We start from the raw sequence: 13,150 nt of genomic DNA, 5'->3' as shown, positions 1-13,150 counted from the left end.
GGACAACTGATCTGCCCCCCAATCAGCACAGGCCCACTCAGTGGAGACTGGCCAGTAATACAGAACTGCAAGGGGTGCAGTTTGCTGAAAAGATCCAGGCCCAGACCAGTTTCTACACAACCCAGGTGTACCAGATCTCACAAGACCTGGAAGCACCTAAAAGGTTAACCATTAAAACCTGAACTGCACAAAAAGCCTTCCCCAAGGAATCAGCAGCAAAGCAGCAATTTAGCTGAATTACAGAGCTCAAGTGCTAGTTTCCACAGGATGTTCCCCCATTTAGAAGTAAGCAAAGGACAACAAATTAGTTCCAGTGCAGTGTTTAAGTAGTGGCAACAGTGAATAATCCAACACAGAACTTAAAGAAAAAACAAAATACCCACAGAGCAGAAACAAAGTATGATATTAACTAGTAAAGGTCTCACTTCACCAAAGAACGCCTATAAAACCTAGAAGGACCAGAAGCGCCCTGGGCCCCCAAGCCAGGGATGGGGGAGGGCCAGGGGCCTCATCCATGCCCCCCAACACCTATAACCAGCCCAGTGACAACCACTGAGCCACCAAAGGAAGCACCCCAGGCTTCCGAGCTGGGGCGGTGGGAGGCCAAGGGCCTAGGCCACTCCTCCCTGACACCTGCAACCAGCCCAGCGATGACCACCAAGGCGCCGCAGGACACACCCCAGGCTCCCAAGCTGGGGAAGTGGGGGGCCAAGGGCTTCGGCCACATTCCCCCAACATCTGCAACCAGCCCAGTGACAACCACTGAACCACCACTTGAAGCCCCCTGGTCTCTCAAGTCAGGGCAATAGGGGGCCAAGGGCTTCAGCCACACCCCCCTGACATCTGCATTCAGCTCAGCAACAACCAAGCCACCACTGGAAGCCCCCTGGTCTCCCCTGCAGGAATGAGGGGGTTGCCATGGGTCTTGACCACCCACCCTTCCTCCTTCTCCCACCCTATTTGCTTCTCCCTTCTCCTCTCCTCTTTCCACCCAACCGCTCCACAACAACCACTTAGAATGTAAAAACAGACGGAGCCAGGGACCAACCCCTCCTCCCGCAACCAGGCAGGCTGCCACTGCCATGAGGCCCATTACTCTTTCAGAAGGAGAGAAAAAAATCTAGGGTTATCAGATGGGGGAGGGGAATGGGGAGAGATTGGACAAGGGGCATAAATAATAAGTACAATTTGTAATAATGTATATGCTAATAATATTGATTTGATCAACATATGTTAACATTGAACCCCAAAAATGCATATGATCAATTATGATTCAATAAAAAAATAAATAAATAATGGGGGGAAAAAGTACTTTATAATACTTCTTCAGAAGGTAAGATAAAGGACAAGATAAAAATACATTTTTTTAAATGTAAAGGGAGAAATAAAAGACAGTTTTTAGGTATTTTATGTGCTACCTCAGTAAAGTTCAAGAATAAGAATAAGAATTAAAATAGTAATGTTATCTGACAGGACATTTATTGAGGAGTTTCTGGAGACTTTCTTCTAAGATTATCAAAAACTAAAATGCCCAAAATTAATTCCTTTAAACCAAGACGGCTCCCTCCTCCATTTTTCTACATTCTTTAAATACTGATAATTGTCCCTAGACATTTCTTTAAACATAAATATCAGGACATGATCTTAAAAACTCAACTTCTATATAGACTGGGCTTTCATTTCTTTTAATGTCCATGCACAAAACATTAAAATGACATGGTAAAAATACTCACTGTAAGGAGGTTTTCTTTATCTTTCATTGTAAAAGGAAAAATTATCACAGAGGAAAACTCTCATTTTTAAGTCCTGACACAAATTCAATGCAAAAGTTTCATCTTTATTGCTAATATAGCTATACTGATTTAATGAGCTCAGAAAGGTTATAGTCTCCTGCAGAAAAGTGGGAGGGGGAGGAGATGAAGCCTAATCCTAAAAATAACAAACGTACATAATTCACAAAAAAAGACAAGTACATTCCCACTACACCCAAAACTAGAAAAATATTTTCTGCCATTTAGTCATTTAATCATAGTATTTACTCATTCATCTATTACTAGGTTTGTCCTAAAAGATAATTCATTTTTCCTTTTTGGTGGAAGCTGAAAAACTTCCATTCCATACTTTCCAAACACTAAAACCTGTCTTCATAGAAAAACCCATCTAGTGACACAGACTAAACTAAACTCAACTAGTTAACTAGTTAGAACAACCAGCTGCAGTTTTTTGTTTGTTTTCCTCTGAGATACATTTCACACATCATAAAATTCACTCAGTATAATAAATACACTTCCCGTCAAATCAAGTTGAAAAATCTAAGTTAAGAAAATATTTAAATTAAGGATTAATTTCTACTTTATACAAACAATTCACCACATGGTTTAGTTAGCCAGCAAAGCATCATCTGACTTACGAAGTTTTACTGAGAAGCAGCAGAGCATATTAGTTATGAACACAGATCTGTGTTCAAATCCCAGCCCTGCCACTTACTAGCTGTGTGACATTAGAAAATTTACTTTAACAGAATGGTCTATGGAAGAGAAGGAAAAGTTATGCTTCCTCTAGGAGCTCATATTTTATAGTAGGAGCAACTTTATCCACAAGGAGATCACTGTAAAGCAATGTGATGACAGCAGTGATGTAGACACTGAGAACTATGGGAATATAGACGGGGTCCTTGATGGGGCAAGTGGGAGGGGAGTTAAGGGTGGCTCCTTGGAGGAAGTGGCCCCTAAACCGTTCATTACAGATGCAGAGGGTGAGCCAGATGATGGATGGAGGGGAGATGGGGTGTGTCCACGTGGACACGTGGCACACGGGAGTCCTCTCTGCCTGAGGAAAAACCCAAAGTGAGGCATGGAACCATGGGTTCAGGGATCTACAGGAAGTTTGCCAGATGGGTGGTAAGGTCCAGGTTGAGAGGGGGTGTCAGGAACTTTATCTTGTAAGAAATGGGGAGCCACTACAGGATTTCTAAACCAGGTAATCCCATGATCAGATATACTTTTGGGATGCAAACCACTCTAGTGGTTGCATGGAGAACACATCTGAGGAAGGACAAAACTGGAATCTTCTGCAGAAGTACAGGGAAGAGAGAATAACGGTTCTACTCACCTCTTCCACCTCTCACCACTTGCCAAAAAACAAAACTATCAGGGAGCCCTGCATCACTCTGGAGATTCTTCCTCTGCTCGTGCTGTACCCTCTCCATTTTCCTCCTGACTAACTCCTTCTCCTTTTTCAAGAAGCAATGCAGACATCCCTCCTTCAGAAAATTTTCCGTGACTACAGGCAAGGCTAAATTTCCCATGTCTATCTTCCACAGCACCCTGGAATGCAATTTGCACTGACTTCCTTATATTATGTTGAAATTACAGGCTCAGCTATCTGTCACCCTGCTCGACTAAGAGCATCCTGAGGGCAGAACAGTATCTTCTTTGAATCCCCCATCTGTGCACACCTGCCTGACCCAGACAATGCACCACATCAATGCTCATGGAACTAAACTGAACATAATTCTCCTGCCTAAAACACTAAAGGCTATGTCTTCGGCCAGCACCTCCATAATCTGACCTTGTCTCCCTCAAATCTCCTCACAAATATTCTTCTCTCCAATGGTTTATTCCCCAAATTGCTTCCCCCCTAACCACCCATACAAAATATTTTATTTTCCTCAAAGCTTGTTCGCATTGTTTACTTCACCACAGTTTCCAATTTGTCTAAATTGAATCCATCCTCTTTACAGTTTTAAAACTTTAAGTAAATGTTTGAAATGAAGCCATGTTTCACAAAACCAGAGCAATCCCAGCGCTGCCAGCCAAGAGCTGCCTCCTTCCAATGCAGCGTCCCTTCCATCGGACCACCTGCTCAGCAAGGGGAAGCGCCCGGTTCCCCTGAGAAATGCACATGAGGAGGCAGGACAGGGAAACCATCTGGGGGATGCCAAGACCACCTAAGGCTGGTGAGGTTTTGTCCTTATTTACTTGTTTAAAATAATAAATGGAAAGGAAAATAAAGTATTAACTAGACTCAATTTCTCCCTCCCTCAGAGCTTAAAAGGGAATCCAACATGTGGACTGGCTGTAGGGCCTGGTCCACACTGGACAAGCTCAAATGCCCCACAAAATACCTGCGAGGCCCAAGGACAAGACTGCAGGGCAGTTTATTTTACGCAAAGCATGTTACCATGTAACAGGATGAAGCTTGGCTGTTATTATCGTGATAGTGTCTTTTTATTTGGAAAAGGCCTTGACATTGATCTTTTCCACCCAAATACTTCAAAGAAAACCTGTTCCAGAGACTTCATCTTGCATGATATAATCTACACTGTACATTCTACTATTACTAGGCTAGAAATGACTCTAGCTGAGGCTCTCAAGGTCTCTGGGATAAGACGCTACATCAACAAAAGTATATAGTGAAGTTGAGATTTTTAAATGGCAAGTGGATAAAACATTGCTCTTTTAAAAAAGTTTTTAATAGAGAAAACTATATACATATGGGGTATTTGGGAGACCATTTCCTGATTAGTCTTGATCTGTAAATACCTTTGCCTTTGTAGCATCACATAACATTTTCTAGTCAAAAAAGATCTCATAAAAGCAATTCCAAGCTTGTGTTTGTAACCACTCTAAAATTTCACAGTCTTTGCATCTGCAAGTAAACAGCTCTCTTTACAACCTTCTAGTAAATGAGTTAAGACATGCCTAAATTATAATCTAAAAATTGTCAATATGGTGAGGAGAATATTTTCAGGTGGAATTTCTGAACATCAGTCCAAACTGTTTCTTACCACACATTCACAAGAGCAAAATGAGAAGGTGAGTGTGTGTATGGCACTCACAGGGGTGGGGTGGGTGGGATAGATGGGGGGGTGGGGAGGAAGCAGGAAGGGTTTAGAGCCATGGGTACAGGGGAGGGGAGTATGGACATGAAAAATTAGTAGTATTAGGACAGAGTGCTTAAAATAACTAATGTAATGATTCTATCAAAGAATGGATAATAGGCCACAGATATAATTTACCTAATTCTTTTTTTAAGTTTATTATTTTTTTTTTTTTACATTCTAAGATGCTGTTGCAGAGCACTTGGGGTGGCGGGAAGGAAATAGGGTGGGAGGAGGAGGAAGGAGGCGGGGCATGGTTGAGGCCCGTGGCACCCTCCTCATTCCTGCAGGGGAGTCCAGGGCGTCTCCAGCAGTGGCTCGGTCATTGCTAGGCTGAATGTAGATGTCAGGAGTGTATGGCAGAAGCCCTCGGCCCCCACAATGAGGCACTGCCGAGCCAGGGCACTTCCTGCAGCAGCTTGGTGGTCATCACTGGGCTAGTTGAGGATGTTGGGGGGCATGGTCGAGACCCCCGACCCTGGCTTGGAAGCCCAGGGGGCTTTGGGTCCTTCTAGGTTTAATAAGTATTCTTTGGTGATGTGAGACCTTTACTAGTTAATACCAAACTTTGTCTCTGGTCTGTGGGTATTTATTCTTCCACTTCTGTGCTGTTCCAGACACTTAAACTCTGCAATGGACCTAATCTGTTGTCCTTTGCTTACTTCTAAAATGGGGGAACTTCCTGTGGAAACTAGCACTTGAGCCCTGTAGTTGAGCTAAATTAATGCTTTGCTGCTGATTCCCTGGGGAAGGCTTTTTGTGCAGCTCAGGTTTTAACGGTTGACCTTGTATTGACCTTGCACATACTTTCAAGTCTTCTGAGGTCTGATACACCTGGGTTGTGTGAAAACTCTGGTCTGGGCCTGAGACTTTTCAGCAAATGGCACCCCCTGCAGATCCGTATTCCTGACCAGTCTCCACTGAGTGGGCCTATGCAGACTGGAGGGCAGATCAGCTGTCCATGCCATGCCCCAGTGTTCCTCTGGTAGGCCTGTCTCCCCCACCACCCGCACTCCAGTCACTTCCCATGGGATGGGCCATGCTCTAGTCCCCCGCAATGACTCACCAGTCTCTGAGTGGCTCCTTTTTTCAGTTGTTATGGCTCCTCAGTCCTGTGTGGGTCCACAGGAATCCTGTGAGCGGTCTTGCTGGCTTAAGGGCCAACAAGGCCCTCTTCTCCCCTACCACCTCCAAGCAACTTCATAGGAGAGGGCACAGCAGCAACTTTTGCCAGCTCTTGCTCCATGTGGGAGCAATCCTTTCTTTTTCTCATCGAGGCTTCTCCTGTCTTCATGAGTTCTGTAGGTCTCTCCTCCTCTTCCCCTCAGCTCTAGTGGCCCCAGCTTGGCTGTCGTTGCTTTTTAATAGTTGTAAATTGGTTGATTTGTGGGAGAGAGTGATGCTCGGAACCATCTATTCCACCATCTTGACCAGAAGCCTGCCTAATTCTTTAAAAGAGTTTCTCTTCAGGCCACCTGACCATCCTAGACCTTTGCATTTGGGTAGGGATTTATTTTAAAGTAATTCCCACCTCCCAATCAGAGAATAGCATCAATTGTGATGTCATCAATAAAGCATTTACAAACTACGAATAAGAGAATAAAATTACATTTAACAAAAATTTAAATTTTTAAGAAATGTTTGCTTGGGCTTCTTGTGGCCAGAGAGAGGAGAGACACACACACACACACATACCTGTGCACGCACTCATGCGAAAGGCCAGAAGCCTCTCATTATTGCCAAATTTCCCTTTTCTCTCCCTAACGTAACCAGTTGACTATATATACATAAGGACCTGAAAACTCCAAGCTGGGTATCCCTTCCAGAGGACTAAATATGGCTCTGAAGTTAAACTTAAAGAGAGCCAGGAAAAGTTAAAACCATACTTTTTTCCACCACAATCAGTATGAGATTTTTGAGTGCTCTGACATTCGAATCCATGAGCTGCATCTCTGATGATAGACAGATGGTGGCTTTGGATCCTGGAAATTCAGGACCGTGGGTAAGATGGGGTGCAAAGAGAATGCTGGGATAACCATTTCTCCTTTGAGCTTTCTGGTCTGCCACACCACTGACATGGCATCACAACCTGCACTGCACACAGACAGAAAGAAGTTGGGTGGTACAGTCACACTGCCCCAGGACCTGAACTCTGAGATGGGAACAAGGTAAGGCCATGGAGATGAAGCAGGCAGGGGCAGAGAGGACACAAGCTGGCTCTGGGGACAGCACATCTCTCAGCAGTGTCAGCAGCTGTGCCCTTGTCAAACCCCAAAGGCCCTCCTGCATATTCATCTTGGCAGTTTCTGCTTCCTTTTTGCTTCCTTATTAAAACTATTTCACAGTTTGGAGTTAGCTAGAAGGTACTCTTTAAATAAATGGCATATCCTGTTTGAGGAACAGTTTCATTCAGAAGTGTAGTATACATTTTCCATGTAAATTGTTGAATTTTTGTTGTGTCACGCGGGACCAAGCCCTCATATCTACACACCCAGACCAGTGCCATTTACTGCCCGACCCCTTTGCCCTCTGCAATCTGTCCTCCACACTGCTGCCTTATTAACCTTCCAAAGAGACTGTTTTCATATGCTTTGTTCCCAACTTAAAAACCTCTCTTCCTCCCTTGAATACAGAGGATGAAATAAACCTTATATCCAACCTTACATTCAAGAGTGCTATGGCCTGAATGTGTGTGTTCCCCCAAAATTCATATGTAGAAATCCTAAGCCCCAAGGCAGTGGTTTAGAAGGTGGATCCTTTTGGGAGGTGATTAGGTCATGGTGGCAGAGCCCTCATGAACGGGATTAGTGACCTTATAAAAGAAGGCGCAGAGAGCTCCCTTGCTCCTCCCACCATGTGAGAATGCAGCAGGAAGACACCTTCTATAAGGGAAGCGGGACTTCACCAAACACCAAATTAGCCAGCACCTTGATCTTGGACTTCTCAGCCTCCAGAACTATGAGAAATAAATTTCTGTTGTTTAAAAGCCACCCCATTTCTAGTATTTTGTCATAGACTAAGATGAAGGCCCTGAAAAAGTTGCATAAGCACCTGTCTAACCTAATGGACAACTCCTCATCACTTCCCAACCTAAACCCTCTTTTCCAGGTGCTTAGAAGCCCCAACCGACCAGTATGTTACTGCTCCTCCAAATGATATGAATGTGGCGCTAGACCATACAGAGCATTTTCCTTAACAGCTTATCTGTTGTCTGTGACTTTAATACAAAATACAAAAACAGCTCTGTCATACAAAACCACTCTCCAAAGCCATCCTTTGTATTAGAATCTTACCTGTCTAATCTCAAAGTGGTTTTATTGTATGGATTTTGTTCAGAAAGTGACAATACATAAGAGAATCATCTAGGCAAGAAGGCACCACTCAATACTGGGAAAAAAGATGTGGTTACTATGTATTTATATATCAAGCAAAGGTTGTAAAGCATATCGTATCACCCATGTCACAAAAGGACAGTCACCGAGTACCTGAATGAGAAGCCACAGAAACTATTTCCCCAGAGTGTAAGAATAACCACCACAGTGTAAATAAATAGTACCTGGTTCTCTATGGCTTTCCTGTTCTTTGGGTCGCTCACCACGGACAGCTGCAATTCTGCCATCTTCTTCATCTTGCTGTCCATATCTATCTTCTGAAGCAGGTTTTTGGTCTGATTCTTTAGCAGCCGCACTGTGTCCTCTTTCCCATGCTTCTTTGCAAAAAGGGACGCACAAGCAGAATGTATGGCAGTGACCCAGTTTTCTAGATCTGTCTGACTAGTGGCCTAAACACAGAGCAGGAAAAAACTGTATGAAGATATCTGACCATAAAAGTGCTCTCTGAAATGGCAGGCTGCGCTTTGCTGAGAAAAACCCAAGCAGTACTTTCATTCATAAAATTGTTTAACTTCAAAAACACCCACAACCATTCAACTCAGGTTCAGAGGGTCTGAGCAAACATCAAGAGCAGAGGAGAAATAAGCATGAGCCCTAAATATGACAGTAAGAAAAACTAGAAACAAGCCAATGGCCAACAACAGGGGGGTGATAAGAAAACTAGGGTATACATTGTCAGGGTTACATTATGCCTCTCTCTAAAAGGCTGCTTATCTTCAAAATTTTAATGAGAAAATATTGAGATTAAAGCATTAAATTTTAAAACCTGCATATAAAATTACATCTACAGTATGGCTTCAATTACAAAAAGTATAAATAAAAATGTTTTGGGGGTAAATGCACAATAACATTAAAATACTATGAATACTGGGAATGTGGAATGGTTTTTCTTTTTCTGTTCTTCAGTACCTTCAGACACAATGACCATATATTTTTATATAAGAAAAATATTTTGTTTTAAAAACAATAAAGTTTGAATAAAGCAGAAAGGACAAATATGTATGATTCTAAGCAGGCTGAGAAACACTTTCAGTTCTCAATGAAAATAACCGCATACATTCAAGCCATGGAGTTGATCCATCAGGGGCCTCTGGGATCATAGTATAGGACCAATTGGAAAAAAACTTCTTAAAACTAAGGATATTTTGTCTGAATCACAAAATAAAATATTCATTTCACATTTACCCCTAAGCAATCCATGCAGTTTAATCTAAGGTATTTACCTTCTCTGCCATTCAGATTAATATCAATTCATTACTTTGCTTTAAAGATTCATAGAAGGTTCTATACAACCTTTCTGTTGAGAAGAAAAATCAAATCTCAGGCCCTGACTCTTGTATGCCAAGTCAGTCTGGGGACAGCAATAAGGCTAGAGACCCAATGATTTTACCTGGGGCTGGTTTGGGAAAATACTGTTGCAGTGAGCACTTCAGAGCATTCTAGATTCCCAAAGTCAGCCTAGAGAACACTGATGTTCTGCAGAGCTTCTGAGGGCTTCTAGAACCAACTTCATTAGAGATATAAACCCAAGACCTATGGGATTTTCCATAAGCCTTCCAGTCAGGTATGATCTACAGCCAACACTGCATCTACATGAAATACTGGGTTTGGATTGGAAGGCATCTGAGAAGCACACCTCACTTCCTGGCTATGATTCCCACCTCTTCCGCATTAATTAATTATAATAATAGCTATTTTCTTTAGCACTTAACACATACACATTTTATTATTTACCTTTAAAGTGCTCCGATAAGCTATTGTTATCCTACTGGTTGAAGGGCTGGAGGCTCAAAGAAGTTCATAAGTACTCCACAATGACTCACACACTCAATAGCGTCAGGATTCAAATCTCAGCCTGACTCCAAAACCTACAGCTCAGTACCACCATGTTCTACCACTTCTCATTTGCTAGCAAGTTGCTAAAATTTTTGACAGCAGATACCTGAATCTTAATGTTCTAAGACCACATACACAGGGAAATGAGACCACATAGCATTTTTCTTGAAAAGCTTCTTCTCTGACTTCCACAGGGATTCTCAGAAAGAACTGAAGCCTTTCCTGTCCATATTTTTTAGGCTTCATTTAAAAAGCTTTGACTCTGAGAATCTTGGACATAGCACTCACCAGATCACGAGCTAGTCCAGAAGAGGGATCATGATTTTTTTTGTTGTGTTCTGATGAGCATCTCATGGGCCACAGCCTGGCATTTCATGGGCATGCAAGAAATGCCTGCTATATGAGTGACTAGATCTGCAACACTCCTACTGTACCTGGGCATTAGCAGAAGCCAATGTCTCTGGCTTAAGTCCAAACCCAAAGCCTAACTAAGAACTTACTCTATTTCATTTCTAAGTTTTGCTTTTTAATTCTGTTTCTCCGCATTTTTTAAAAAATTTTTCTAGTTTTGCTTATTTTATAACAATTATCATGATAAGAGGAGTAAATAACGCATTTAAAAATCTTCTCGGGGCCAAAGGATGCCAGAGTATTTACAAACACATGAGGTGGGGGGCAGCAAGATATGAGGATCTGGGGTTCCCGGGCTGGGATTCCAGCCAGGACTCTGCCCCAGGCCCCAAGCCAGGCTTGGATACTGATGCCCACCACCAGGATTGTCCCACCAGCCACAGTGTTAGCTCAGAGAGCATCAGGCAGCCCTAGAGCTCTGCCTGGTGGGCCTGCTGGGAGACCCTCTAGCTGACCAAAGGCTCTGCCTCCTGCCCAGGGGGCTCCCCACACCCCACAGACCAGCGCAGAAGGGCTTCTGGGAAGCACCAAAGGACACAGGCAGTGTGGAGGACACAGGGGCTGAGATAGAGGTAGGCATGACCCAGCCTGACCAGGGTGGGACAGACACAAACACACAGATACACACACATGTGCATGCATACACACAAAAAAGCACACACACACTGTACCTTCATAGAAGAATCACAAGAGGGGAGATACTTCTGTGCGTGAGGTTTTTTTGGCTTCTTAGTATTTGCATCTATGGCATTATTTTTTGCTATTATTTTTTTTGTTTCTTCAACAGTGACATAAAATGAGGTAAACATCTGTGACCAACACCTTTCCTAAGAGGCAAAGGGTCCCGACCCATCCAGCAGCAGCACAGCATAGCCTTGACCTGGTTCCAGTCCTGCTTTGGGGCCAGGCTGGTCACTGCCTCCCAGTGACTATGAAAACAAGGGGGCCAGGCTACATAACTACAGTCCCTTCCCAACTCTAACATTCTAATGCTACGACAAGGGAAAAAACTCCCAGACAGGATCTTGACAGAGAGAAAGACAGAGAGGGAGAGGGGGAGGGGGAGAGAGGGGGAGAGTGGGGGAGGAAGGGAGGGGGAGAGAGGGGGAGGGGAGGGGGAGGGGGGGAGAGAGAGAGAGAGAGAGAGAGAGCGCATGCGCATGATGGATGTCCTCTGTGGAATTTCACTTCCTTGTTATTGCAGAGAGATCAGGATATCAACAGGCCCAAGGCAAAACAAGAAGTCGTGGCTGGGAGAGGTGGGCCCAGCTGGGTTGCAGGTGGGCCAGGGGCATTATGGGGGCCTTCTCTGAGACATGGCCCATGGCAGGAGGAGGGGTTTGCTACTTACCTGGCATGTGGAGGGCTCCATGCCCACTGAGGAGGTAGGGTCTCAAGAGGAGTGGGCACATGAGGAGAGCGGGGCCAGGCCCTAGGGCTACCGCACACTGTCTGTAAACTGGACCTGGGCAGGGCAGGGGGACCTTTAGCCCTTTTGTGCAGTAGGTGGAGAGGTGGGGGCTCCAGGCTGGAAGGTGATTAGTGCCCCCCTAGCCAACCTGGCCCATCAAGGAGCCCCTCAAATGCCCCAGAACCCAGGGGCCTGGCACAGGCAGCCCAGGATAGTGGATAGGCACTGCCAAGCAGAGGGAGTAGCCTTGCCCATGTCGACGTTATTGTGGGTGTCCCAGACCCCCACAGAGAAGGCAGGAGGTCATGAGGGGTCGCTGAGTGAGGCTCGGTTCCTCTCATCTCCAGTTTTGCTGCCTGGTGGCCAGAACCAACCTACAGGTGCCTCCCCACCGGTTTCCATCAGGGAGATATGATGTGCAGGCCTAGCAGCCCTCAGACAGCTGCCTACAGAGACCCAGTCAGCGGGGTGGGGCTTAGCAGGTGGAGGTACTGAGGCATCTGGATATACTGTTACTGGAGCACACAGCTACACCCACATATGTGCACTCTACACACGCACACACACCTATTCACACACTTCCACAGCCCCCATTTTCGCACCCACAGAGGCAGCTCCTACCTCCTGCATACTCCAGTACCAGCAACTTGGGAGACTGGGGACGGGTCAGCCTGAGTCTTTGAGGCTGACAGGTTTGACTCCAACAGAAACTCAGGAGATATGCCTGGCGCAAATCAACTCACCACCTGCCTGAAGCCCAGGCCACTGCATCTGGGCCAGGGCAGTGAGGACTGAAAGGAAGTGGAAGAGTCCCCTAGGCTTGGGGAAGGTGTGGCCAGCAGCAGAGCTGGACCCTGTCCTAAGGATGCAGGGGCAGCTGAGACCCCAGCCCTGGAAGCCCTTCTGTCCCTAGGAGTTGTCAGGAAAATCCCTTGGGGAGGGGGGGAGGAAAGGCTACTAGATTTCTGCCTCTTAGTGGCTGTGCGACCCGAGGTAGGTTGTCCTACCTCCCGGGTTGAGTGTCCTATCAGCGGAATGGGGCAATGGGGGAGTCACTAGATTCTTGGGACCTGTGCCTGCACAGACACATTTATGTGACATCTAGACATGTGCTACATTTTTCAGGGTCTTGGCATCTCCCCTCCAGCTCCCAGGAAAGGGGTAGGACACAGCTGCCCTCAGCTCACTGCCCTTATCCCAGCCAGTGCCCTGAGGCCT

The 13,150-nt window shown here is 45.1% G+C and overlaps 1 protein-coding gene across 8 annotated transcripts in view; it reads right to left on the bottom strand.

Annotated features, from left to right (window-relative positions):
- TIAM2 (TIAM Rac1 associated GEF 2) overlaps positions 1–13,150 on the bottom strand; it is a 228,189-nt gene that overhangs the window by 88,563 nt on the left and 126,476 nt on the right. For all 8 annotated transcript variants that reach the window (XM_063097597.1, XM_063097595.1, XM_063097599.1 and 5 more), the window contains exon 6: positions 8,439–8,663. In XM_063097597.1, coding sequence (XP_062953667.1) covers positions 8,439–8,663 — 225 coding nt within the window. The remainder of the gene's footprint in view (positions 1–8,438; positions 8,664–13,150) is intronic.

Source organism: Cynocephalus volans, chromosome 5, assembly GCF_027409185.1.
Source record: "Cynocephalus volans isolate mCynVol1 chromosome 5, mCynVol1.pri, whole genome shotgun sequence".
NCBI classification, from domain to species: domain Eukaryota; kingdom Metazoa; phylum Chordata; class Mammalia; order Dermoptera; family Cynocephalidae; genus Cynocephalus; species Cynocephalus volans.
The sequence above is the reverse complement of the archived record's forward strand: the minus strand, read 5'-3'. Positions and strand labels throughout refer to the sequence as shown.